General features: G+C 51.5%; 1 protein-coding gene across 5 annotated transcripts in view; it reads right to left on the reverse strand.

Annotated features, from left to right (window-relative positions):
• Positions 1-27,429, reverse strand: part of SSBP3 (single stranded DNA binding protein 3) — a 166,442-nt gene that overhangs the window by 73,955 nt on the left and 65,058 nt on the right. Inside the window, exon 1 of one of the 5 annotated variants that reach the window (XM_086389870.1) lies at positions 4,919-5,037. The exons of 3 other annotated variants lie outside the window; for them this stretch is intronic. In XM_086389870.1, the coding sequence (XP_086245996.1) occupies positions 4,919-5,014 (96 nt within the window). In that variant the 5' untranslated portion in view covers positions 5,015-5,037. Of the gene's footprint in view, positions 1-4,918; positions 5,038-27,429 lie in introns of those variants that run through there. One more of the 5 variants, XM_086389865.1, reaches the window with a different exon arrangement.

The following is a 27,429-nucleotide window of genomic DNA, read 5'->3' on the forward strand; positions in this document are numbered from 1 at the left end:
TCTGTCATCTATTTATATCTCATCTTCCACCAAGACACCCTTGCATCCTTCTCATGTGTGCAAACTCCCTAACCTCAGGGTCCCATGAAAATGCCATGTTCCTCAGGAGCCCTTCCCAGACGCCCCCTACTATCCAGGCTGGCAGCTCCTGGGTTCCTTTCTTATTCCTTCTTCTGGATGGGAAGCCCTCCCAGGGCTGGACCAAGTCTTGCCTGCACGGAACCCCAGGAGCCTCCCCAGGGAGGCAGAGCTCAGGGAGAGAATGGGAGGAACATGATAAAGCACACCTCGGTGTGTGATAAGCTCTAGCCTGGTGCCGGCCGTGTGTCACAGACGAATCCACTGGAGGAGCCGGGGAAAGCTACAGGTCCAAACAGGCATAGAGTTTCAGGCCAAGACACCAAGCTCATTATCGGCAAACATCGGGTTATTTGAAACCAGGCTGTGTAACAGAGGGAAAGTGCCATGGCCACAGTGAGGCCTCACTGACCAGCTTCACCCCTAACCTGGGTGATCCTTGAGATGAATGGGAAAGACAGGGGCAGGGCAGAGTGAGGCCAGCCTCCTGACATTGCTTAAGAACTGTTGCTGGGAGTATCGTTACATAGATGATAACCGTAGTGCACTGTTATTGGGTGCTTCCACGTGCCGAGCACTTACTATGATCACTTCTCACGCCAAGCCCAAGACGTAAATACTTTAGAAGATCCATTTCACAGTGCAGGAAACTGAGGCTTAGCTTACCGAGGGTCACGCAGCGGTAGCTGGCAGAGCTGGTATCTACCTGACACCCACAGGCTCTTCCGCTGCGGCCCACCACCATTACTGACCTTGACACTCAACCTGAGGACTCTAACGGTGAAAGACTCAGATAGGATTCCAGCCGCTCCCTGTCCCCACAGCCCCCAGGACGAGAGAAATTCAGGCTTCAAGAGGCCATACTGGCCCCGCTAACTCGGGGTACCCTACGCCCCCCATCACATCCTTCTGCTGCTTTTTTGGCCCTAGAACCTGAGGGCACACGGCCTCCTTTGAGGATAATCGCTTCCCCACCCTCCTGGCTGTGCAGCAAATACCCACTCTCCACTCCTAAGTCATCACCTCTTCGACCAATTTTTATACTCACCCTGCATCTCCTCGGCCCTGCAGAACCAACCAGTCTTCCCCGTCCTCCATGCCTGATGCAGCCTGGCTGGGACGCTGCCTGGGACCCACCCCACTGTACTGTGCTCAGGGCTGTTTGTCTCCTTGGTGGGCTCCTCGAGGACAGAGACCCTGCCTTCCTTTATCTCTGAATCTCTAGTGTTCATAGAATGAGCTAAGCAATATTTTAAAGCACATCTCCCTCCCCAGAGCTGCTCATCAGTAGTTAAAACAACAGAAGAGCAGGACAGGTCACTGATCAGAAGGGCAAGGATTCACCATTAGGTCTGCTCTGAAAATTAAGAATACCAAAGAAAGCGAATTTCCTGGCAGTCCAGTGGTTTGGACTCCATGCTTTCATTCATGGGGCCCAGGTTTCAATCCCTGGTGGAGGAACTAAGATCCCACAAGCTGTGTGGCCCAGCCGAAAAATGGCCGTTCCCCCTAAGGAAAAGGCAATCTCTGCCGGTGGCTGTATAGAAAAATCCCACTGGTTTGGAATGATTAGGGATAAGAGATAAAAAGCTGGTCTGATTACCTCTGTAACAAAGTTATACCACCCTCTGATGGGCTGTACGAGGCACACACAGAGCATGTAAGCCCATGAAGCATGCCAACTTCCAGCAGCGTAGACCATCAAATAGACTTCCTCATCTTACTGACACTCTACTTTGCTGGGCAAACCTGCCTCCCAAGCTTGGCCTGAGTGAGTGAGGCATGAGTTCTGTATGGAGGGAGGTTATAAAATTTCTACCAGACCCCATCAAACTGAGCTGCCTCCAAACAAGATACATTTTTTTGCAAGTAGCCTAATGAGAGCAGATGCTGCTGCTGAGACAGGCCAGGGGGACTCAACACTGGCCTGCACAGACTTTAGCCACGATGTGGTAACCAGATCACCAAGGAAGCACCAGCGCCCTTTTGCTACAGACAGAGAAAGGAAATGAAGCTGGTTCTCAAAACAGTCAGCCTTGAGTTTCATTGATACCTTGGGAAACGTTCCTACTAGTATGCGAGGCCCATCGCACTCTGAGAAATTATCTGTCCCTTCCACATGTACACAATGGGCTGAGAAAACGCCAGGCAGATGGAAAGTTGCCTTCTCTGCTGCTCACTGTTTCTGACACCACACGGTCACTCAAAGACCCTGGAGTGGTCCCGAAAATCCCCAGATCCCCAAATGCCCTGTGCTCAGAAATAACCCAAAGCTTTAGCCACTGCCAAGAAAAGGAAAAAGAAAGAAAACCCCAGGAACACACCAAATCCATGTCCAACTCCTTTGCCCCCTGGAACAAAACCCATTGCAGACGCACACAAAGCAGGGTAGGCTGGACAAAGGAGAGGCCAGGTCACACTCGACGAGGCGCTTTCTTGTCGTTTCCAAAACAGAACTGTCCTCTATTAAAATGCTCTTGTTGCTCGGATGTTGGTGCGGGAGGGATGGGGGCACAAATCTCAAAACAAAAGGCGAGGCAAGGCGGGAGGGGAGGCCCTGAGCGAGCTAGCAAGGGCAGCTTCTTCTCCCCGCACACTTCCAAGCCTTTGAATGCCCGCAGACCTCGGCCCGGAGCTGGCAGCTGTCTGTTATTATCCCGGCAACTCCAAGGGCCCCAGCACTAAGGAGCACGTCCCGAGCAGGTGAACGCCATCTGCCCGGCTCTGACGAGATGCCCAGCTCTGTGCCTGCTGCTGCCAGCAGGCCGCGGGGACTTCGGGGAGGTACGGCCAGCCTCCTACCCTCTCTCCGCCCATTCTCCAATGCTTAGCCCGGCTTTCTTCACGCTCCCTGGGGGGCTGCAGGCTCAGTCACTACCTGGCATTTATCGCAGAGGGGGAGCTCTTTTAAAAAACACTTGGTCACCTTTCACAGAAATTTCGAAAGGCATTGAGAGTATGGAGGTTTTTTTCTGGTGGAGGGGGGTAGTTTGCACAGAGTTGGGTATCCACAGGAAAACAGGGCCCATTGACACACCTTCCAGAAGCTCATTTGAAGAAGGGGCTTTAATTAATCTACAAAGAGAAAAAAAGTTTTCTACCTGCCTTTTAAAAAGCACTCCTTGCATTAGCTAACACAGTCCCAGTACACCCCAGCCCATTTCCTCCCACCCCGCTCTGGCTGTTTTAATTGGGGTAAGTGGTTCCCTGATGCCATCTACAAAGTACTAGTCCAGACCTTGGGGAGAACAAGAGCTAAGTGGAAAAGCGGGGCTGGGGCGGGCAGCATCCCTGATGGGAGTCGGGAGAAAGGCCGGGTATCAGGTCCTGCCTGTTCCACTCCTGGGAAGAGGAGCATTCCCCCCCTTACAGTGTTTTCACTGGCTGCTCCTCCAGACAACTGAAATGCCTATAACGTGTGACAGGCAGGGCAAGGTGAGCCTGTCTGCCTGTGAGACTGGGTCTCTGCACTGAGGGCTGATGGCAGCTAGAAGGAGCCAGGTCCCCACCCTCAGCTCTCCAGGGCCTCGAGCGGCTTCACAGGTGTCCCAAGTTACATGTGCTAGGGTCTATTTCCCCCGACGACCACTAGTGACTAGTGACAACACCACGGCCGAGACTCTGCCGGGAAAGCAAGGAGGGGACAGGCACGGGGAGAGAACGGGTCACCCCAGAAGGGGGCAGCAGAGGGACAGCCTGGCCCTGGGCAGCCCGGCCTCAAGGCAGAAACCCACCAACAGCTCTGAGTGAGAACCAAGGTCCTCTTAGGCTGGAAATATTCACACGAAGGGGTGGGAAGGGCTGAGCTGGGAACGCGCTCTGCTTATGAACAAAAGCCAGAAAGCAGCAAGGTGGTGTGGAGAACCTGGAGGGCAAAGCTGGGTCCAACCCCTACTGGATTCCCAGGCCCTGGGGGGCGTAGGGGCCAAATGAAGGAAGATAAGCACCCTGCCTAATCTGTGGGGCTGTTGTGGGGCTCATGAAGGACAGGACAGGCCAAGGGCTTGGAAAACTAAAAGGACTGTACCAACACGAGCCCCAGATTGAGGCTATTCTGAAGAACTCTCATCAGAACACACAAGCCAGACACATAGCCACAAGGATAAGACATGACCGCCATGTCATGTCCACCATCACCACAACTGCTCAGGGAGGGAGCTACAAATCAGTGGGCTATGCAAAGCAGCCCAACTACCTTGAACCCTTCCACCGGCCACCTCCATCCCTACTCCCATGTCTGGTGCATACACAGGTCTGCAGCTAGAGAACGGGCCAAGTTACTGTCACTAGGAAAAAGCAATAAGACAGCACAGAGTCCTGGTGTCATTCTCCCACAGCCCAGGCTCTGCAGCCTCACACCTACAGCAGCCAGGCCTCTCCCTGCAGCAGCCAGGCCTCTCCCTGCAGCTGATGGAGGCTCTGGGACACATCTGTCTTAGCCTAAACCCAACTGCTTCTCTCCAGCTCTCACTGGCCAATCGGCCTTCCTCATTCTTACGCAACAAAGTGGCAGCCCACAGGAAAAAGGGCTTCAGCACACACCGCCAGCTCTGAACTTTGCAGTATTTCAAAGGAAAGGGAGAGTGTCTGGGGCAAGTGGTCAGAGGGGGGCTTCTTTTTCCAAGGAGGGTGAAGCTCACAGTGTGCCTGGAAGGACAGGCAGGATTTCATACAGAACCTGAGAACCCTTTCCATGCACTTCTTCACAGCCCCCATCCCAAGCAAAGCAAGAGTCGACCGTCCCTGTGCCCCTAAGGCTGTCCCATCAGGACATCACAGATCCTGAGCCCAGCGTTCAGACCAGACCAACCCCCATGCCCGGGGTGCCAGGGCTCACAACCTGCTGGTCCCACTTGGGGACAGTGTACAGCTGAAGCGCCTGGGTGTCCCTTCCGTTGGGAGGAGAGGGGGTGACAGTCCAGCTTCCGGGAAACATCTCCACTCTGAATCCACTTTGGAAAGGCAGGCCCAGGGCGGGCGGAGGCCAGGGAGGGGCTGGGATGGGAACATCCTGTCTACAACAGAGCAGAGTAGGGACTGAGGGCTGCCCACGTGTGCTTCAGGCTCTTTTTTTTTTTTTTCCCTTCATTGAGCAGGAAGTGTTCATTCGACCGACAAACAAGCATCTGGGGGTCGTGGTAGGGTTAGGGCGGTGAAGCCAACCTCTGATTTGTGGAAGTGAACAATCCAAGACAATGGGTATGTGACAGCAGAGAAATCGGCTCCAGATGCAGGCCAGAGCCAGCTGCCCAGGGACCGATCGGGTAATCAATCCTGTTGATATGTTTATTCTCAAAAAGAAGACCTGGGGGTGGGGGCTGCGGTCACTGCCGATCAGACAATGGAAGGCAGCTGGGAGCAGGGTTCTGTGACCCTCCCTCCTGCCTGCATGGTCTGCAGGTTGCACAGTTCTCTCCTGACTCAGGGCTTCCCTGCTCCCCAGCCAGGAAGAGGATAGGGGTGGGGGAGATGACCACACCAAAGCCTGCTGTGTGCTGGTTTCTGACGGCCAAAGTCAAGTCCCCTGGGGTCCTGTGCCAAAGTGCGAAGGCCCAGATTGCCCCATTCCCCCACGGCTGCAGGCTGCCCATTGCCTCTGTGCAGAGGTCTTAAGCGGATGCTCCTTAGGGTCAAGATAACTAAGTTTCCCTGAACCTCAGGGCAGCAAGCATGAACTCTGGGATTTTCACTTTCCAGGCCTGGAAGGTACCAGAGGGGCCAAGATGTAATATAGGGGCTGGGAGGGGCCTTGCCAGCCAGTTAATAAGGAGCAGAGTTAGGGCCAGCACCCAAATTTCCCCTCCTATTTGAGGGCTCTTCCCAGGAGTTCTCAAATAGAAGGGAAAGAGCACCCAGCCCAACATGTAACCCTAGACCCAGTCTCCAAGGGGCGACAGGATCACTTGGTTCTCTGGTGAGGGTGGGGGTAGGTGACCACACCATGACAAACCACACCAACCCAATGTGTGTGACACACCCAAAAAAGCTTTTCTGAGGACATACCATGTAGCACAAACTCCGTGGAGAAGCAGTGAATAAAAAGGACTTTCCACTTTACAGACCCACGGGTATAAGAACCCTTCTATATATGTCACAGTGTGACCAAGAGCTGAGGTCCTCAAAAAACTAAAAGATTTGTTAAGCAGATTGTTAAATCGATGGGACTTGGGGCCTGAAACCTCTAATCCTGCTTCCCTGGACAAATATTCTATAACCTTACATTTTTCTTTAGATCCTTCGTAAAAAGGACCTCCAAAGGCTCTAGAGAGAACGTCTCTGGAGTAGTAGAGGCTACTCTGGAGTAGTAGCGCCTCATTAGGTATTGAGCACCCCGTCACTGGCTGTATCCCAGTAGGGACTGGGGTGCTGGCTTCCAACATCCCTTCCCAGCATGGAAATTCCATGCAGTCACAAGCCGGCTGAGAACAAACACTGGGCAAGGCAGGGATACTTGTTGATTTGACCAACCTTCCTGCTTGGTAAGGGAAGCCCCCATCGCACAGGGAAGGGAGAAGGGAGTCGAAAATCCGAAGAACAAAAGAACGGGAGAGCTTGTCACTCCAGCCCTGATCATCCATGGCACCGTCTCCAGCCATCTGTCACATCATATAGAAACTCCCTGTGTGATTCTGTCTGCCTGGAGAGACTGCTGGCTCCCATCCATCTCCCTATCCCCACTGAGCCTGGTGCCCAGGAGGCCCCATACACACTGTTGAACAGAAAGATGAACCAGGGCACTCCCAGAGCCTTCTTGTACAGAGGAAGCACCGGCTGTGCCCACTCTCGGGGTTGCAGCTCTCCTGGTCTTCCTCCATCTCCGAGAGCACGGGCAACTCAGGCAGCAACACAAGGGCGCGCCCGCTCTACCTTTGTTCCCTCCAGCCCCCGTCTCTCCTCTCTCCTGGGCGGCTGAGAGTCTCTGGCAGTCAGGGGACAGAAAGGACTCACCACGCTCCCCTTGGCGAGCGAGCACATCGCAGTTGGACTTGGTAGTTAATACAAAGTAGGAAAGTCTGAGTTATAAAATTTTTCATCTAGGGCAAACAAAGACCTTCCTTTAAATACTTGTTTTATAATCTCCAGTCCAAGTAAAAATGCAGTTACAATAGCCATTTGTCTATTCGAGCATCAGTACACATCAAGATGATCCTTTGGAAAATAATTTGGCAACGGGACACAAGGATCTTGAAAGGAGAGGTTCATACTTTCTGACCTAGTAATTTCACTTCTGGGAATTTATTCCAAGGAAACCATCCAAAATGAAATGCAAAGATGTTCACTGCAGTGTTATATACGATGGTGGGATGCGGAGGGGGAGGGCAGGAAGGAATATCCAGTAATAGAGGAATAGTTAAATAAAACCAGCCATTAGAGGATAATTAGGAGTAAGTAGAAACACGCTTATCAAAAGAAAAAGCGGCAGACCACAAACACATGCTCAGACCCGGACAGCATTTTGTCCAAGTCTAGAAGTTGTGATAAGATAATGGTAGACTGAATGTTTTCCTTTCACTTTCCAAACTTCCCCTCAAGTTGTCTTTAAAAGACAAAGGGCACCAGACTCAAGGCAGGCGGAGACAAAAACCTGGGTCTCCAACCTGCTTTGAGATGTCGACCTCGAAGCCTCCAGACCAGGGACTTCAGCAAGGGGAGAAGAGGAAGGGAAGACGGAACCATGGCAGACAGACCTGGTTTCCAGCCCTGTTAACACGACACCTCCAAGAATGACATTTAACCAACAGGAACCTTCTGGGAATATTGAAATATCCTCCAAAAAACCAAACCAGGCAGGCAGGCTTTATAAATAGTGTGCATGCGTATACAGAAAGCCATCATTTTCAGTAGAGAGAGAGACAGAGACACCATTCCATTCTCCAACAGCAGCAGTGGCCAACTTTCCACCCCAATCAGCCATCTGGGGCTCAAAGGGAAGGTGTCAGATTGATCACCAGGGTTGGATTAATTTTTTTTTTTCCCTTCTTAAATCCCCTTAACTGAGAAAGCAGCTTGAGCCAATTCTGCTTTTCTCACAGACACCAAAACACCAAGCTATAGTTACACCAGTTCATCTTCACACCCCCAGAGTTTGGGGGAGGGGGAAGATGAAGCTTTCCAAGCAGCTCTCTGCAGAGTCTCACCTCCTGGTGGAGAAGCTGGAAGCCCGGGCTTAAAGGAACAGGATGCTGGGGAAGGACCAGGTCTCCAGCCTTCCCCCACCCCCCAGGTCTCCTCCTGATGAAGCAGGTGACAGTACCTCCCAGAAACCTCTCCAGATCCCCAAGCCCAAGTGTGGAATCTTCGCCACTCCTCTGCTCTCCCACTGTAAAAATTTCTGGATCATTATACTACGTGCACTAACCTGATCTATACCAGTTAATATCTCCTTAAAGCTTATTGAGTAAGTGATAGGAAATAAGTATATCCTGTCCCAGGGCATACCCAGCACCTCCCTCCTATGATTTAATTTTCTACACTCAGCAACCTGATGAGTGAGTATGCCCATTTTATAGATGAGCAAACCGAGGCTCGCAAACACTGCAATTCTGTGGCCAAATATTTAGTATTCTAGGTTTTCAGTGCCACACTGGCTGCTGCAGATCATGCTCAATGGAAAAGAGCTGGGGACCAACCACTATAAGCAACAAGTAAGTATCAAGTGCTTCTATATGTACTCTTTCTAATCCTTATAACAAGCACAAGCAGAGACCACCTCCTCATCGCCAAACTCTGGAAGGGAACACAGGCTCAGAGATAAGCCAACTTAAATCTCACACAGCTTTCAAGTAATGAGCAGGACTTGAGTCTAGGTCATGGAACTAAATCAGAACCAAGGCCCACGTCCCCATGAATGGCAACTGTTTAATCGTCAAAATTAAATCCCAGGAATGGGACTGTAAACCCCTGTGTAGCTCCCAGCCAAGCTACACCAGCCACCATGTAGGTACTCAGACGTGCTTTTGTTGGAAAGGAAGGGAGACAAAAACCAGGGAAGGGGAACCCTTGAGGACTCCCCCATAACAGGAATTCTCCTGGAAGGAGGGCACTGCCTCATAGCTCAGCTTCCTGCTACAGAACCCACCCTTAGTCCAACTACTGGAAAGGCCCTTAATGTCCCAGTGCAAGCCCACTCCCTGGGTTACTTGCCTTTAACTCCCTGGGTTACCCAGACCATGCCTGAGTTTGTTAATGATCAATCCTCCAGGCAGGCGCCAGCTTTCCAAAGGGACAATGACCACCTCCAGGAAAAATGGCCCAAAGCAGGTTCTGCATCAATTTATTAGGCTGTAAAACAGGGTCCTGAAGAAAGCGGGGACAGCTAAGACATGGTGTTTCCGGTATTTTTATTGTTCTTTTGTTGGCCCTTCTCTTTGAAGAAGGCAGGTGGTCTGGGACGTCCAAGCAAAGAGCCTACCACAAAGATTAGTGCTGGGGAGACTGGTCTCAAACTCACAGTCTGGACAGACCTCACTATTTTTCAGGCTTTCATAGAAGAGGGGCTCCGTCAGTTCCAGATCTCTGAAATGCAACGACCCCTGCCTCCTGCCACCCACTCCCATACGGGAACCTGACTCATTCCAGGCAGGTGGGAGAGAATAGGACTTCAAGCTCTCTCCAGGGGCTTCCAGTCCAGGGGAAAGGAGATTCAACACAAATATAGGTGACTTCCGGAGGGGTTGGAAAGCACCAAATAAAAGTTATGTGGAAGAAAAGACAATTTCTGAGATGAGAAATGCTGACACCGCCAAAAAAAAAAACAAAAACCAAGGAGGGGAGAGGCCCAACTTCAAAGACAACATGAAACAGGTTTTAAAGGTAATACCCAAGCTGCTGGGCAGTCAGTCAGGATCCTGAGCATCATCCAGGTGCTAGGAAGCTGGGGCAGAGACTGGGCGGGGGAGACAAGCAAATAAATATCTTCAATCCACAGAGGTAAGCTCCAGAGGCTGTCTCGGGAACCAAAGCAACCTGTCGGATGCCTGGCATGTAGGAGGCATGCAACCAGTGAATTTGGGAAAGGGAGGGAGGAGGTAGGGGGAGGGAGGGAAAGCAGGAAGAAGGAGCAGTTTATTCTACCTTGCGGGGGGTCAGGGAAGACGTGCTGGGTAAAGAACTGAGAGCCCAGTTGTCAAGGGACACCTGACCTCCAAGCAAGCAAAAGGAGCGTCCACATTCTGGGCAGAGGGGACGGCACGTGCAAAGGCACGGTGGTACAAGGGAATGTGGCGTGACCAGAAGGAGCCCTTCTGGTCATGCCTGAGGGATGAGGAGGCTGTGGGCAAAGGACAGTCTGCTTCATCCTGAAGCAGAGAAGAAAGAGACTCCTTGAGATACACAGACATGGGTGCAGCAGGGCCCTATGAACATTTCAGAGGAAACTCTGGCAGCACCTGGCAGTTTCTATTCATCCCAGCGCCCCCGCCCCCCAACACACATACCCTGTTTCCAGATGAGGAAACTGAGGACTCAAGTTGGGCAATCTCTTGCCTGAGGTCAAGTGACTGGATGGTGTCCATCCCTGGCTTCTGTCCCAGGGCTCCCATCCTGAAAGCTCTCACCACATTACCTAAGTATCCCATAGATGCTGCAGGGTAGCCCGACAGCTAGGGGCCTCCGAGGGTCTTCACCTGCCTGGGCCCCAGACTCTTCCTCCTGTGAAAAGTGGGGGCATTGATGTCGACCCTTGAGAGGTGCTTAGCACATCAAATAAAGGATGTGTATCACTCAGCAAGATGACGTGCTTGCACACAATGAGCTCCTACGAGGAGGGCAGACAAGATGCCTTCATTCATTCAAACATCCTTGAGTGTCTACTGTGCGCTGTTCTAATCAGTCAGGGGAGGACAAATTAAAGGGAGCTGGAGTCCATCAAGGTACAAATAGAAAGACTGGCCCTCACAGTGGAGGACTGGGAGAAGGGGGGAATCTGAGTCCTTTGATTTATACAGTGAGGGAATTAGGTAAGCAAGGAAGAGAGTAAAACCATAAAGTTTTCCGCATTGCTTGATGGCTTAAGACATAAAAACAGAAAGCTGGCTGCGAAAGAGGCTGGAAAAATGGAATGCCAACTGCTCTACTGTGCCCCTTCCAAAGCCCTGGGACTCAAAACTTAGCAGGTCTACCCGACACCCAAGGCTGCAGGTGGGGAAGACAGAGGGCACAGATCCATAGGTGTGGTCCTCGCTGCAGCCTTCCCAAGGGGCGGTTTTTAAGATCACTGCACAGGAAGCTTCTGGTCTGGTCACATGTCTCTGCTCTACCCCTGCCCCTGGCTGTCAGGACAGGTTGACCAGGCAAGAGAGAGTTAACATACAGTTCTGACAGTAACAGGAGGTTAACAGAACTGACAAGGACTAAAGAATCTCGTGGACTTGAGGTTTCATGTGGCACGAGGCAAGTGGAATGCATCAGTGGGTTGAGGTGGACGTGCATGCACCCACCAGCATAGACAGGGGACACCCCACTCTGATCCAGGTCTACACTAAGGCACTGCCCGCCTCCACTTCCCTGGGCCAGAAGGCGGGGCCCTCAAGGGCCCACAAAGTAATTTGGTCTTATCACTACCACCTAATAATGTATCTGGCACATAAATGTAAGACGACACCGACCTAATACCAAACAATAACAGCCAGGCCAAGTCAAGTTAGGTGTCCACTGAACAGATGCAGAAGACGAAGGCCCTTTCTCCTAGGAAGGACAGAAGGAAAAAGCTTTGGACTTGAGAAATGGAGTATTTCCTGCCATATCGATAACCAAGGATGTCACAGTCATCAGTGATTCCAGCCCTCCAGGGCACTCGGGAAGGAGAACACCTGTGCAGCCATCAGGTTGCAGCCACTCCCTACAGGGAGCCCCAAAGAACTTGGGATGTGTTCTTCAGGATACCGGCCCCAGATAGCTGAGATGCACAGGAAAGGAATGACCTCAGTGAGCCCAGACTCTTGAATCTTCCCACATGTAGAAAAGCACTAAATTCTTCAATGTGAGATATTTGGTTTTAATTCACAAAAATACTTTTGATGTTCAGACCACCTGACCTCTGTTGCAAACTTCTATATAATCTACCTCTTCCCCCTACCTCCTCCAAGCAGTTCTCTCAGGATTACTTGAGATGCTGTCTCTCAAGCTTAAGTCCTAGAACTTTCCCCTGAATAAAACATAACTCTCAACTTTTTCATTGTGACTATCTTTTCAAGCCGACAGGCTCCAAGGAGGAAGTCAGAAACCATACTCCATCCCAATCAACTCTGCCAAGTTCCAACAATCCACTTATACCTCCAGGTCAACTGGCATTACCTGGTAGCTCTGAAAGTCCAACACAGCACCTGTCTAAGGGCAGGCACCCCATACAATCACTGGGTTCCTCCAGAACTATACCAGATATGCTACTGGGGTGCTAGGAATAAAAACATAGAACATCTCTGCCTTCTGGGACAATACTGATAAATAAGGACTTACACTCCACACAGTCTGTTCGTTGAACCCTCCCTCACCTATAAATTTCAAGAAACTCAGGAGGAGACTTCAGGCTTCTAGAACAAAGAGATGGTAAGGATCTTTGAATTATTAGGACATTTAGGAGGTAGGAGGGTAGTTGCAAGAGGAAAGAGGTTCAGGGTCCTTCACCCTCCCCCACTTCAGCCCCCAGAACCAATGGGCACCCCTCGAGCAAGTCAATTAAGCTCCCAGAGCACCTAAAAACAACTCTTTAGTTGGGAAAGAAATCTAGGTCCCAAAACTCTGCCTCCAGGGCTTAATTAGCTTTGTAAAAGGCCAGGAGATGCACAGATAATAGGTACTTTCGCCCAAGGCGGAGGAAAAAGTAAACTACTCCAAGAAACACAGGCCAGATCCTCGGGCCCAGCCCCCAGAACCCCTCCAGCAGGTGGGGCTGGGAGTCAGGCCCTGGAAACCAGTTCCTCCAGCAGGGCGGGATGCCAAGGTGTGCTGCTGGAACCAGGCTCCCTCTCTTCCCTGCAGAAGGGGGTGCTCCAGTCTCCTGTCTTGGCCTGCTTTCCAGACCCTGTCCCAACAGGCAGGAGAGGACTGCTCCTGGCCTTACAGCCGTGCTTTCTGCCTTCAGGCAAGCAGAGGGAAGGGTAAAGGCCTGCAGAGGCGGTAGGTGCTTGCGCAGGGAAAGCTCATCTTGGATTCCAGAAGCCAGGATTCCAGGAACAGTGGGGATGCGCACTGAATTAACAGAATTCTCACCTGTTCTTGAGGGGGAAAGGATGGACTCTGGAAGGAGCAGGGGAAGGCCCTGACCTACACAGAGTTTCCAGCTCTGAGGCTTCTACCAGTGAGGCTGCAAAGGCTAGGGGGAGGGCAGTGGGGATTTAGTGAAAAAGAGGAGCTCCTCCTTCAGGTTGGCATGGGCCCATCGCAGCAGGATAAGCAAGTGGGGTGCAGTAGGTAAGCTATGTGTCCCCACCAGATTTATGGGGCACCATTTACAGAAAGTCAGTGTTGTACCAGGGACTATCTTAAACATTTTACAAGAATTAACTCATTTCATCCTCAAGCATGCCTGCAGAATGATCTTCATCCCCATACAGATACAGAGTGGAGGACAGAGAGACTGGGGACTTGGGGACCATTGTTGTTCCTTCTCGTCTTCCTTTTGCTCAACCCAGGGCCCCTCTCTTCCAAATCATGTATCTTTCCTTTTTCAAATGCCCCTGAATTCCTGAGGTTACCAACCAAGAAAACTGGAGTTCAAACCCAGGTCTATGGGCTCCAAAGTCCCAGCTCATGGATATCATCTTCTTCCAAAAGGAAGAAGTCTCTAGTCATAGGAACCAGAAGTACGGCTGGACCAACAAAGACCTACTGTAGAGCACAGGGAACTCTGCTCAGTATTCTGTAATAATCCAAATGGGAAAAGAACCTGAAGAAGAATAGCACGTGTACAGGCTTAAAAAAAGAAGTGTAGGTGGACTCTCACTAGTCTCTGGGGCTGTGGATAAGCCTCATCACAACAAAGAGCCTCTTCAGCGATCAGGGAAGAATCAAGGAAGGAATGTGTCCCCCCAGACAGTCCTTGGCAGGGTCCCATCAGCTAAGCAAGACTGGAGCCCGGCTCAGCCTCTATTCCCCTGCTAGGTTTCTGCTGCAGGGTCTCTAACTGCTCCTGATGCGGGCCCCAACCCTCATCCAGAGAACACTTCACCCAGGGATCCCAGGGGTTGGGGTAGGCAGCCATCCCTGCAGAGTACTGTCCATCCCCAGGACGCTCCCCAGAAACCCTGAAAGACCGCACCTGCCCACATGGCATGCAGGCATCCTATCACCATGGCGATGGAGGCAGGCCCTCTGCGTGGAGAGAAAACCGGCCTGATTTACAGAATTTACCAAATGGGTCCGTTTTTCACCACGTTCCAGTCCTTTTGGGAAAACTCCAGGTTTTTAGGAGGAGTAGATTAATGGTAGGGAGTTAATGGGGCAGTGATATATCCTGCCTGAAATTTTTTGAAAAGTTCTGCGTTGAGGCGTCCAAGTCCAGTGGACCTGCTGTGATTTAGGATGGCGGCCCCTGAGAACAGGCAGGCCCGATACGTCAGTAAATCTGCTAAACGAGGTCGTTTCTGGAGGGCGGTTTTCAAGATATATGGCCTGACATGTTGCCAAACTTCCCAGCTAGCTGAGCCCCAAATGTGAAGACAAAGGAGCACGCCAGGCGGGAAGTCGGCCCCACTGGGGAACCAGGCAGAACTGGGCTGAGGTTCTCTTGGCTTTCTGCTTAGGTGGGAGAAACAGTTCAAGAATAAAGGAGCTTCAGGGATGGAGGGTGTGACGGGAAGGAGGCACCAGAGGGAGGGGATATATGTATACTTATAGCTGATTCACACTATTGTACAGCAGAAACTAACTCAACATTATAAAGCAATTATATTTCAATTAAAAAATAAAGTAAGAAAAAAAAGAATAAAGGAGTTTCAGAGTGTAGAGCCAAAGGAAACAGAGAGATCACTACTGAGTCTCCACTGAATCAGCAGGAAGACAGCGCCTCAGACATCAGTACACGTGGCAGCCAGTGTCTCAGCCAGGACCTGATGTTATGCGGGCAATGGCGCCCTGCCCACCCTTCCAAATCCCAGCCAGACCCCATAGCCCAGCCTGCCCTTTTTCCGGAGAGTTTCTGATCCCATGGAGAGAAGGCAGGACGGAAACATGTTTTTCTAGATCAAGTATCATCAGGCTTTCCTGCTCCATCGGACCTATAGACATTGCCTGAACACAGGAGCTGAGGGTGGGTCCTCTCCTCTGACAAGCCCTTCGGGGCAAGGTCACACACAACATATCAGATCTTTCCACGGGCTGGCCACAGTCACTCCTCCCGTGAAGACTCGAAGCTCCCTTACTGTGAGGCTCCCAATGCTGTAAAAGTCCGTATCAGATCAATTACGATGCCATCATCCCCCATTACCTTTGCTGGAGGATTGGATGATTGGATTAATTTATAATCTGCCTTCCTGGTTGTTTTTTGCCTATTGCTCTCTTTACACCAAAATCACATGTAAGTAGAACTTAATCAAACGGTCCAAAAAGGTATTTGACTTTGTCTTGACTGCTGATGTCAATTCATTAGAGACATTTACTGCTTCTTCTCTGGTTTTCTCCACACTCCTCACATTGCTTTGAAATTCCCAGAACCAAACCTCTCATCTGTGGACAACACAGTGGCAAAGATAATCCAAGGGAAATTCCTGCTTGACATCAGGGGCTGCGCTTTTGGGTGGGGCCCCTGACTCCTTCATGTAAAGGCTTTGTGAGCACCGACTGGGAACCAGGTACAGTGGGCCAGGCACTACCGCTGGGTCCCTTTCGGCGGAGAGAGTGCTGCTGCTGGCTGCCACAGCAGCTCAAACTCAAATCTCCCTCCTGGAGCTCAGGGTAATCTGATGATCGCAGTGGATAATTAGAGTCTCTTATCAAAACAATTAGCGGATGAATGAACAGCCAGTCCTGTCTCTGACACAACTGCACAGGAGCAGCCATGAGAGGGGGAGGCAGAGGCAGGGGAAATGACGAACTCCAGCCTCCCGCCATCCTGCTCGAGCCTCTGGAGCGGGAGACACAGAGCTCCAGGCCCACCTCCGGCCTCGCAGCACCCTCCCCCACCCCAGGATCTGCCCGGAATGCCCTCCCCCTCCCCAGTGCCTTCCCTTTTTTAGCCAGGTCAGGCTCTCTGCCCTCCTCCTTAGTGAGGTGTCAGCCGAGCCCTGCTCCCTGCAGAATATCCCCGCCATCCGGCTCCGTCTGTGCTCCCACAGTTGGCATCACAGAGGTCGAATTCTCTATTTAATGGGGCTGGGACACCCGGGGGCAGGACTCTGAGAACTCTGACTTCACGCAGCTCTTGGCACAGGGATGGGGCTCCATAAATGTTTGTGGAGCACATGAGTGAGCCCGGCCGGCTTCTCCCTCACAGCTGACACGAAGTGTTTCATGGGAATACCCAGGCCGTTCCACCCAGTGCCCCCGTCTGCAATTTCATTAGCTAATGTTTAAAATTCAAAGCTCCTCCATCACTCCCGTGTCTCCCCATCTGTAAACAAGCCTGGGAGTCCGATACCATTTGTTCCCACCAGCAAAAATACACAAGAGTTAGCTGGGAAGCCCTCTGGAAATATAATCCGAAGTAGCCCAGGTCAGATGGTGGGAATGGTTTGCCCCAAGAGTTGGTCCTCCTTGTTTGGTTTCAGATTCAGGAGACAGGGCCCAAGGAGAAGATGGGGGTGACTATGGGGCTTTTACCAACAGGCAACATGATGTTTTCTAAGCAGACACCTGCGATGGAGGCACCCTCTGGAGTCTGGCCTCTCTAGGATCTTACCCAGCGTCCTATCCAAAAGCCATACTGCTGGAGCATGCTGATGGGAGTGGAGTGTCCCCCATCCCCACTTCCTACGTTCAGCAGAAAAGGGAAAGGAGAAGGAAGGAGAGAATAAAGAGAAAGGCAGGGGCCCCAGCAGTTCTCCATCTGCTTTGTTTTCCACCAAGTTCCTTTCAAGGCCCGGGTTCTGCTAAGCCCTCGAAAGCTACGACATCATCTGTCCACTTCCCCTCCGCAATCTGCCGCCCTGCCCGCCCCTGACAGCCATCAATCACTCTGTAATGTGCTGACCTCAAGGCTCTGGGGACAGAATTTTCAAGTCAAATGTAGCCGTTAACATAAATAAAGCATTGCCCTGGATTTCTCTCTCTCTCCCTTTCTCTCTCTCTTCCTTTCTCTCCCTCTCTCCTCTCTTTATGATTCTGCAGCTGCTGCTGGGGACTCGGTAGGCAGCAAAAGTGAGGGCAGACAGGCACAGAGGAATGGCAATTCTACTTTTCTGAGTCATAACAATTATGACGTTGTGATAAGAACATTTTCTATGAATTTTTAAGTACCAGTTATCCTGTTTTACAATTGTCCCTGGGGAAAGGATGGCCAATTCAACAGGACTGAAGGCTACTACTCAACTGTCCTGAGCAAGGCAGACCCCAGGGTCCCTTCGGCACCCACCCCATCTTGTCCCTTTAGCTGGGGCTCACTCTGCTTCTTCAATAAAGCAGTTGTCCTTTAAGCACATTTATATGCAAAAGACTTCCATATACCAAATATAGTTCTGGAAGCCAGCATTTATTTTTAAACATGAAGAAGAGTCTCCCATAATAAAGCTCATGATGAATGTTGTGATCCTCAAAATGGTTTTTAGGGGAAGAGGAAGAGCAACTAGAGGGGCTGAGAGAAGAATGGGGGCTTTCACCCCGGGGTCTCCCCCTTCTGCTCCACAGGCACATAACATCCCAGACCTCAGACCCAGGCAGATTCCATGCGGGGAGAGGCCTCCCGCCCTCCCATCCTCTCTCTGCATCCTGACAGCAACACGCTGGGGACCCAGCAAAGGAACAATGAGCACAGCCAAGGTCCCCAATGCCAAAGGGACGGTCCCCAGAGATATAACCCACTAACCCAGAACAGGGGAGGTGGCCCTACAGAAGCCCAGTGTCTGGCAGAGCTCCACTCACTGGGCATGGTCAGGACCTCTGAGTCACCAGCGCAGCCCACCTGAGACAGCAGATCTAGGCAATGAAATGCATCAGGCCAGGGTTGGTGGGCGGGGGGACTCTAGTTCTGGCATGGCTGCTGATTTTCTGTGTGACCCTGGCCAAGTCACTTTCCCTCTCTGGGCCTCCATTTCCTCATCTACATAATGGGGGAAGCCAGGGTAGAGGGACGCCTCCAGGTCCCTTCCAGGCCTAACCCTGCACAACTACCCATCTAACCAGAAGTTCCCCTGGCAGCTCTCTCCCAGGCAGACGGTTGCTTTGGCCACTGAGGTGTCTAAATTTCTCAACCGGCATAACAATGTCTTGACATCCTCAGTCACATCTTGAAAAACCCTTGAGTTCTTCCAATCCCTTCACCAGCTGGGTTGCCCGGGTATTTGATAAAAGCCCCACACAATGACAGCGGGCTACAAACCCCACAGACCATTTAACCCTTCAGAAGCTTCTCCCTCAGCTGTGTTCCGGCCCCCTTCCAAACCTGAACTGAGCTTAGAAAGGTGCCATTACCCCGATCATGGAAAGTGAAGTGCTTGCCCAAGGCACCCCACAAGAACAGGGGTCCCCTCACCCCAGGCCCAGCGTCCTCAGCTCTACACCCTCAGGAGTGCGTGCACGCCCGTCTCAGAGGGCTGTGGCCGGAGCATGTGTTTTCCCTCTTTTGCTCCTTTGGCGAGAAGTGAAAAGGGTCCCCTGATAGAAGCAGCTAGAAGCCAGTGCCTGCTTCACAAGTCCAACAGAAAGTTCCAAAAAATTGTTTGGAAACTCTGTACATCTTTACCAGCCTCAAAACTAGGGAAACAAATGTACCTGCTGGACTTCTGGAAGAGAGGGCTTTTGAGTCTCCAACAAAACTCTGCTTGTGGAAGAGAGACAGATACACCACACCATCAAAGGCAGGAAGGTTGGGGCAGGGGGCGGTTTGAACACACCTGTGACCCTGAGGATGAACGACAGACTTTTTTTAAAGGCTGTTCAAGGCAGATGTATTAGGAAGGCTGCATATTTCTCTCTCTGACATTTTAAAATATGCTGCAAAAAGCTGAATCTTAAATCAAGATGCATTTTTCAAGGCATGTTGTACCAGGAACAAATCCGTTTTCTTTCTCCCTTCAAGGAGTGAGGATTACTGCATGTGACTGAGGCTGGGCTTCCCGCACAATCAATACTGAATTATGTTTTGGAGGTGGCAGGCCAGCCGGCCAAGCTGGGGCCTACATCCACATTGTCAAGGGCCTCTACCTCACCGGGGGCCCCAAGGCTCAGCCCAGGCCCCACGCTACAGGGGAGCTGAACAAAGCCTCAAGGAAACCACAGCTCTCAGAGTATACCAGAAATGGATATTTTCCCAACCCACTGCAGGCACCCAGCCCCCTGTTGATTGTTCCAAGGCCCAAGCCCAAGCAGAGAGCCCCCTGCTTCTAAGAATCTGCAGCAGACACTCCACAAAGCAGCAGCCCCTCTCCCTGGGACCTGGGGGAGGATGGCCCTAGTGGACTGTCCTCCTCACCTCGCAGTCCCCATTAGGCCACTCAGGCTGGGGTGAGGAGGGGAGAGGAACCATGGATTGCTTCTCAGGTGGATTTTGGTCAAATGTTCTATAAACTGGGGGGACAGGCTTCGACATGCACTAAAGGGCTGTACATCCCAAACTACCTGGGTTGACACCTGCTGCCCTGACATACTGATGGAGGGCACGGTCTGGTTATAAAAGTATCCTGGCTTAAGCATCATCGTTTGGTCCCTAACACCCCAGTCCCCACCCCCAGAGCCTTGAGCCAGAGGAGGAAGAGGGCCGGAATCATCCCCCTCTCAGGCAGTCCCCAAAGCAGAGAGGGCAGGCTGAAAAGACTATGAGAAAGTGCTCTCAAGAGCCCTCATCAGACCTGAGCCAGAGGAAGACCTGAGCCAAACTCCACTGTCAACAGAAAAAAAGAAAAATCAATAAATATAACTGCTGCCACCATGGAGGGAGGCTACCCCAGGGGGGCTCTGGTGCCAGGTGAGTGAGGATCAGAGGTGACCATGAGGGAATGTTACCCATCCCCCACTTACCTTTCATCCCCACCTTAACCTGCAATTCAGGGGAATTAATAACATGCCCCAGGAGTCATCTGCCTAGCCTTGCTCAGCTCCATGTGCCGCTTCTCCAAGGCCCATTCTTGTTTTACTCATCCCTGTGGTTACCAAAATCTTCCTGGCATTGAGTCTAAGATATTACTATAAATCAGCCTACCAGCAGTCCCTTGGGCAAAGGGGAGCAAGGGCAAACCCTGGTTCATGGAGGGGATGTGTGGTGTCCTCTTTTCCTACCCTCCCACCATCATGGGTCATCTCACTCACCTCCACTGGCCATCCTCCACCAGGCCTAGCACCCTCAAGGTGAGGACACGAACTCTACCTGCTGACGCAGCGCAATCTCAATACAACCAACAGTGCCAACCCTGTGCAGTCAAAACATTCCTTCCCAGAGCCCAAATCTGAAGGAAACACGGGCCCAGAAATCCCTCAGGACAGGCCCCCATTCACACCAACACCAGGCAGGGAAGACACACCATTAAAAGATGGCCAACAAAGGGCAACTCGAACCATGCCATCTCTCGAGAGCAGCGGTCCCCAGTCTTTTGACACCAGGGACTGGTTTCATGGAAGACAATTTTTCCATGGACCGGGTAAAGGGAGGATGGTTTTGGGATGATTCAAGTGCAATTGATTTCTAAGCTAATGCTGCTGTTGACCTGACAGGAGGTACTGGTCTGCAGTCCGGTGGTTGGAGACCCCTGTTCTAGAGCACCCAACTCTGGGTGGGGGGCCACCGAGCTACGGTGGGGACAGGGGTCTTGGAATGCCTGTTAAGACAGAGCCTGGGAATAATGAGGAAACAGCTCATTACAGTCACTGAAGGCACTGTTAAATGGTTTATTAAACTTTGCAAAGAAAAATACATCCATCAATGCAAGTGCTTTTTCTATACATCAAGCCCTTGAACACTTCCTCATTCTAACTGGAAATAAAGGCTTATACACCCATAAGCATATGTCCCGATATAATAACCTCCCTATGTAAAATCCTCTATATAGAAAGAAACACAGGTATACAGAGAGACAAAGGCATCTCATCTGGGTAGGGACATGTTATGTTACAGAAGTGTGTGCAGGCACGCACACAAACTTAAACCAGATGCCAAATCATTTCCAGATGCTGCAGTCTAGGATATCCTTTGTTAAGGAAGAGGAGAAAAAAAGCTTGCCCTTCATGGCCAGATACTTGGGTTCAGGTTACATGAAACAGGATTACTTCAGAAAATAGTACAACTTCACAGCCAAGGCAAAAACCAAAGAATGAAAACCATGTACACAGCCAACACAATTGCAAGACTGAACACAGGGACAAAAAGCCAAAGGCTTCTGGTTTTACTCTGACACGCCTCCCCTGCACCTCACACCTGTGAGCCAACGCAGAGGAGCTATCCCTCAGGCCTAATAACAGGGCCCGAGTTCCTCCCATGACAAAAGTCCAGTGGCATCCCATCCAGGTGAAAGGCTATTTGACACCTGCCTGTGCCTGGCTGATCCAAGGCCAAGCAGATCAGCTGCTCCAGCAACCTCTCTACCCCGAGTGGTCACCACCAAGAACAGTGTCCACACCCACAGTACGGGTGCAGAGAAAGAAGTGGTACAGAAGGGGTGAAAATTGGTGGGGTGCTTGCCTCAATCACCCATCAGCACCTAAAGCCTAGGGCAACAGCCCTCCTTCAGCGAAGCCAAAACTTTAAACAGATACAAGCCCTGCACCTGTCATCACAGGCCTTATCCTGCTGGTCCATGTCACCTGCCCCTCCCAAGAGCTTCTAACTACACATCCATGTGGGTCACACTCAGTGTCATGAAAACCACTAGTCAAAGACCTACAGGACTGGAAGACGATTGGAGGTTATCTTGTCCAAATCATCTTATCTCCCAGATGAGAAACCAGGGCTCAGAAAGGTTAAGCAACTTGCCTAAGGTCACACAGCTCACAAGTAGAAGGGTTGGGATTGGATCCCAAAGCTGCCTGGTTAAGGCTATGCTCCTTCCACTCATCTAAATTCCTTTAAGCCAGCTGTGGCTACCAGTCCTGGCAAAGGAAGTGACAACTGGGATAATCAGACACAGGTGGTCAAGGAGTCTGGTGGGAGCAGCAGGGGGAAAGGAAGCCTGTGTGACAGGCACAGTCACTGCACCAGCCCTGCAGGAGAGGCAGCAACAGAAATGAGAGACCAGGAAACCAAATGGAGGAGCGGGCTGCAGAGGAGGAGAGGACACAGTATCTGGAGCCAGGAGACCTGGGTTCTAGCTCTTGCTCTGCCAGTGCCTTGGCCATGTCAAGCTGCAAATCTGGGCCTTATTTCCTCATCAGTAAAATCAAAGGGCTGGACAAGATGATCACTGTTTCAAGTTACCAGGACCTGATTACAGCTTCAGCCATACTCGCTGGTTACGTGGCCTTCAGTAGGTCCCCATCACCTCTCCGTGCCTCCATTTCCTGACTTGAGATGAGGAGGTGGGGCTCCTGGGGCTCCATGGTAAGTGCTCTGGGGACCATGTAAGCCACAAGGATGCCCCCAACTCGCCCTGGCATCAGGAGGGACCACAGCCAGTTGACTGACTCCCCTGCCTGCAGCCAAAGCGTGGCTGGATGAAGGGCCCAAGTGGGAGTCAAGAGGATCAGAAAGTGAGGCTGGGTGCCCGCAGGCGACCCAAGGAGAAAAATAAAAGTGTACTGCTGCTGGCACTCAGGCCAGGAGGCGAGCAAACGCATGCACACACCTCCTCCCACGCAGCATTGTTCCTGGTGCCTCCGTCAGCAGTTCTGTGGGCTTGACAGCCAAGGCTTCCTAAACAGGGCAGGCTGGACCTGGCGGACACTCGGTCACTTCCCCTCCAGCGGTCCACGGGGACATACGGCTGCCTGGGGTGGGGGATGTGCCCGGAAAGCTGGGCTTGTCCTCAACAAAAGGCTGGGAGCCGGCCAGCTACACGGGTGGTTCGTGGGGGCGGGGTCCTCTCATACCCCACACAGGTGGTCTCCTGCATCCTCGCCTCTGCAGGCAGTCCTGGCGGGTGAGCTGTCACCCAGCAGCAGGGAGCTCTCTGCCTCCCCTTAAAGGGCTCCTCCACAGGCACCTGGTGTCCAGATTTAGGAGAGCTGACCCTCTCCCATGCACACACCCACTCGCAGGCCCGGGTTCTGCCCTGGATCCAAACACAGCAGCCAGCATCCTGCAGACAGGCTGCCCCAAAGAGCACAGTTAGCTCTCCCCCCTACCACTATCCCCACCCATCTCCCCAAGGCTGCAATGGGCTAAAAGTAAGAACACTAAGCCATGCTACTGGGGTGTGATTCGCAGCCACTGAGAAGCTGAATCATCTTGGGCAACTCACTCAACTTCTCGTGCCTCAGTTTCCTCATCTATAAAGCAGAGATAATAATGAAGTTGAGATACATATGTATACGTATATATATGTGTGTGTGTGTGTGTGTGTATATATATATGACAGCTTAGAATGATGCCTGCCACACAGCGAGGATCATATAAAAGTCAGACATTATTAAAACTGCTTTCAAGATAAATGCCATCATTTCCTTCAACGTTCCTTCACTGAAAACCTCCAACCTCTACTGACCCTCGCTTCACTCCAAATAGCACGTGCTCTGGGTTCCAGTTGGTTCTGCCATCCTCTTGCAGTGAAAATGCTGGGCAAGTAACTTAACCTCTCACGCCTGGGTTTCCTCTTCGAAAAAAAAAAGAAGATCCTCTGACTTACCTCAAAGGATGAACTTAAAGATAGAATGATAATGCATGTAAAGCACCTAGCTGTTATTATGAATTATTAACAAGAACAACATCATTCCTCTCTCCTTATGGACACACTCCTCGTTCAGCAAGCCTGCGTCACTTTCTTTCACTGATGGCCAACCACTGGCACACAGAACCAACTGTCGAGTACATTTGAGGGTCAGTTTCTTGCTCACTGTTTCAAACAAAGCTTCCTCATCCTGTGCCTGTGAAGTTGGGGCTTTTTTTTTTTTTGAACCCACATATGGGACTTTACATTGATGCCTATTAAATTTCATCCTGTTGTTTCCAACCTGAATGGGAGCAGGAGGATTCACTAATCAGTTCTGACTCAACCAGCACAGAGGCTCTGTCCCCAGAAGAGCTACAAACCCTGAGAAATGGCAGAGTCCAGAGAAGCCAGGCTCTCAGAACTAAGAATGTGCCGGCCACAGCTGAGAGGGCTTTGGCCAGTTCTGCCCTCTGTTTGTCTAACACCCGGATGCAAGAGACAGCATTTATTACCAGAGCTCCATCAAGGAAGTGGGCGGGGAGGAGATCATGATTTCAAAAATAAAGCCACATGTGCAAACTGTTGTCATAAACACAGCCCCCTCACAAGGCCTCTCCTGCATTCCTCCCCACACAGTAATGTGTTTCATTTCTTCAACATAAACACAATCAGATTTATTACATTCCAGCAATATTTCCAGGATGGGGACTGAGAAAGCAACGTTCCCTGGGAATAAAAGGCACTTGCCCATAAGTGTGCAAAGAGAAAGGAGACAAAAGGCAAAAACCACCTTTCAGACTCTGGGGCCAGGTGACTGTGAGCCACACAAGAACCTTTATGCAATCATCCCGCAGGGGCTGCGGGAGACAGAGGCCAATTTAAAATGGAGGTTCAAAAAAATTGGGGTTCAAGGCCAGCCTTAAAACTTGCCCACCCAAGTTTTTGCCCATGCAGACTGCAGAGCTTCATGCCATTTAAAAGTCTATTTCCCCTGATCCGAGACACAACAACTCACAAACTGGGACCCTGAGCGGCCCAGCGAGGCATTAGTCCCACCTCTGCCTGCTCCAGAAAATAAGTCTGCATGTAAGATCCAGTGAGACACGCACTCTGTCCCCTGGAAAGTGGCAGAGAAGCAAATGGGGGCTGGGTTCTGTCTCAGACTCTCAGCTCTTACTCCTTCTCCCAGGCTGGATGAGGCAGCACCCACAGAGGGATTCCTGGAGAATGCAGGCAGGAAAAGGAAGCAGTTGGGGGAAGGGTTAGGCAAAATGAGTCTCACCAGAAGGGAGGACCCCAAGCAGCAGCCAGTGTGAAGTCATGGGACAAGCACGGGCACTGGAGCCACAGAAACTGCTCGAATTCCAGCTTTACCACTTCCTGTGTGGCTCTGCACAGACCACTTAACCTCTCTGAGCTTCAGCTACCACATGCGGTAGAAAGAAGGCAATGACACTCCTGGTTCTAGCCAGGGACTTCCACACCTCTGTGAGGACTAGCTTTTTAAACCTCTCACCATTCAATCAGAGGGACTATAATATGGTAGGCCATTTACCTTCCTTTTACCTACCAGTCTTAGCAGCAGGCAAGGCAAACATGAGTCGAGATTAAACAGATACTGATTGACATGGCCTTCCCCTACCTTGGGTGACCCACTCAAACCCCTCCTGAAACCCCAGAGACTTCAGCTCCTTGGCCCCCACACACCTTCCCTCTGCTCCAAGGAGAAGGGTGCGTGCATGCTAAGTCGTTTCAGTTGTGTTCAACTCTTTGCAATCCCATGGACTGTCCCCCGCCAGGCTCCTCTGTTCATGGGGACTCTCCAGGCAAGAATACTGGAGTGGTTTGCCATGCCCTCCTTTAGGGGATCCTCCCGACCCAGAGATCAAACCCGTGTCTCCTGCATTGGCAGGCAGGTTCTTTACCACTAGCGGCCCCAGGAGAAGGGACTGGATTCAATTCCTGAGCAAGCTCAGTGGACTCCCCAAGCTCCCAAGTACCTGCAGCACTGGCTAGGTGCTCCCAGGCCCAGGAAGCCAGTGGGCACCTAACAGATGCCCCTGCCTCTAAAGAGCAGCCAGGTGCAGCAGCTTTTCAAAATCAACAAAGAAAGGTTTTCAAATCCTGAAAGGCTTCTCAAGTCCCTTCTAATCTGCCTGCCATTTTGTTTCGTCTGCTCAGCTCAAGTCAAGGGGAACTTGACATTTGGAATACTAACTGCAAATAATCCCGCGCCAAGGACAGGGCCTGGCGTGCTGCAGTGTCAGCATGTGGCTCACAAGGATGGTGGGGATGCTCCAGACATAACGGCTATTTGCAGAAGGTCCCAGAAGGTACATGTCAGGTTAGGCCTGTGGCCACCTGGGCGAGGACCACCCAGAACTGGGAGCTACCCTAGGGGCAGGGCTATACCCAATTCACTGGCTTCCTCAACACCCCACCCTGGGCGTGGCAGAGGAGAGATGCAAGGCGGGATGAACCTATGCTGGATGAATGAAAAGAGGAAAGCACACTGAATCAGGACGTATTCTGCCAAACGCCAGGTGTGAGCCCTGCTCTGAAGCAGCCTCAGGTGAGCACTCTGCTTCTCTGTACTTCCACTTCGCAACAGACCCCACAGCTGGTCTGAACAGCAGCTCTGCCAACCACCCTCCTCCCCCAGGGCCACACACCCATCAGCAGGATTTGCAGGTAGGACCCCATGCCCATCCCTGGCACACACACTCAAGGCCCTGTGCATCAGCCAGGCCACGACCCCGGGTTTGGGGACCTGGGTGCCTTGACCCCTGCTGTGCAATACCTCACTCTGGCCTGCCTTAAGAGGAAGAGGGCAGGAAGTGCCAAGAGGCCAGAGGAGGCAGAGGTTTCAAGGGCAGGCTCTGCGTGGCTGAGACTGGCCACCAGTCTCCAACCTCTGAAGCAACAAAGGCTTAGCTGACATACAGTGTTTTTTATCAAACTTTTCAAAAACAGTGAGCATTTGGGTATAAAAACAAAATCCCAGGGCCTCCACTGAGTAAGGTATAATGTCTATCACCACCAATAATGTCACATATGTATATACTTGGCCCTCCAGAGCCACAGGATCCTCATCCTTGCAGTACGCAGGTTGGCTGAATCTGCGGATAAGGAAAGGCCAACTGCACTAGGCTCTTTTATATAAGGAACTTGAGCATTTGTGGATGTTGGTATCCACAGGGGAGTCCTGCAACCTATCCTCGCAGATACACAGGGATGACTGTACAAATAAAGCTCAACAGCAGGGGTGTCCCTGGTGGTCCAGTGGTTAAGAGTTCACCTGGCAATGCAGGGGACATAGGTTTGATCCCTGGTCAGGGAAGATCCCACATGCTGTGGAGCAACTAAGCCCGTGTGCCACAACTACTGAGCCCGTGCTCTAGGGCGCAAGAGCCACAATTACTGAAGCTCCCATGCCTGGAGGCTGTGCTTCGAAACAAGAGAAGCTACT

Source organism: Bos grunniens, chromosome 3 (assembly GCF_055505025.1).
Source record: "Bos grunniens cultivar Pamir isolate PY7600 chromosome 3, Bosgru_T2T1.0, whole genome shotgun sequence".
NCBI classification, from domain to species: domain Eukaryota; kingdom Metazoa; phylum Chordata; class Mammalia; order Artiodactyla; family Bovidae; genus Bos; species Bos grunniens.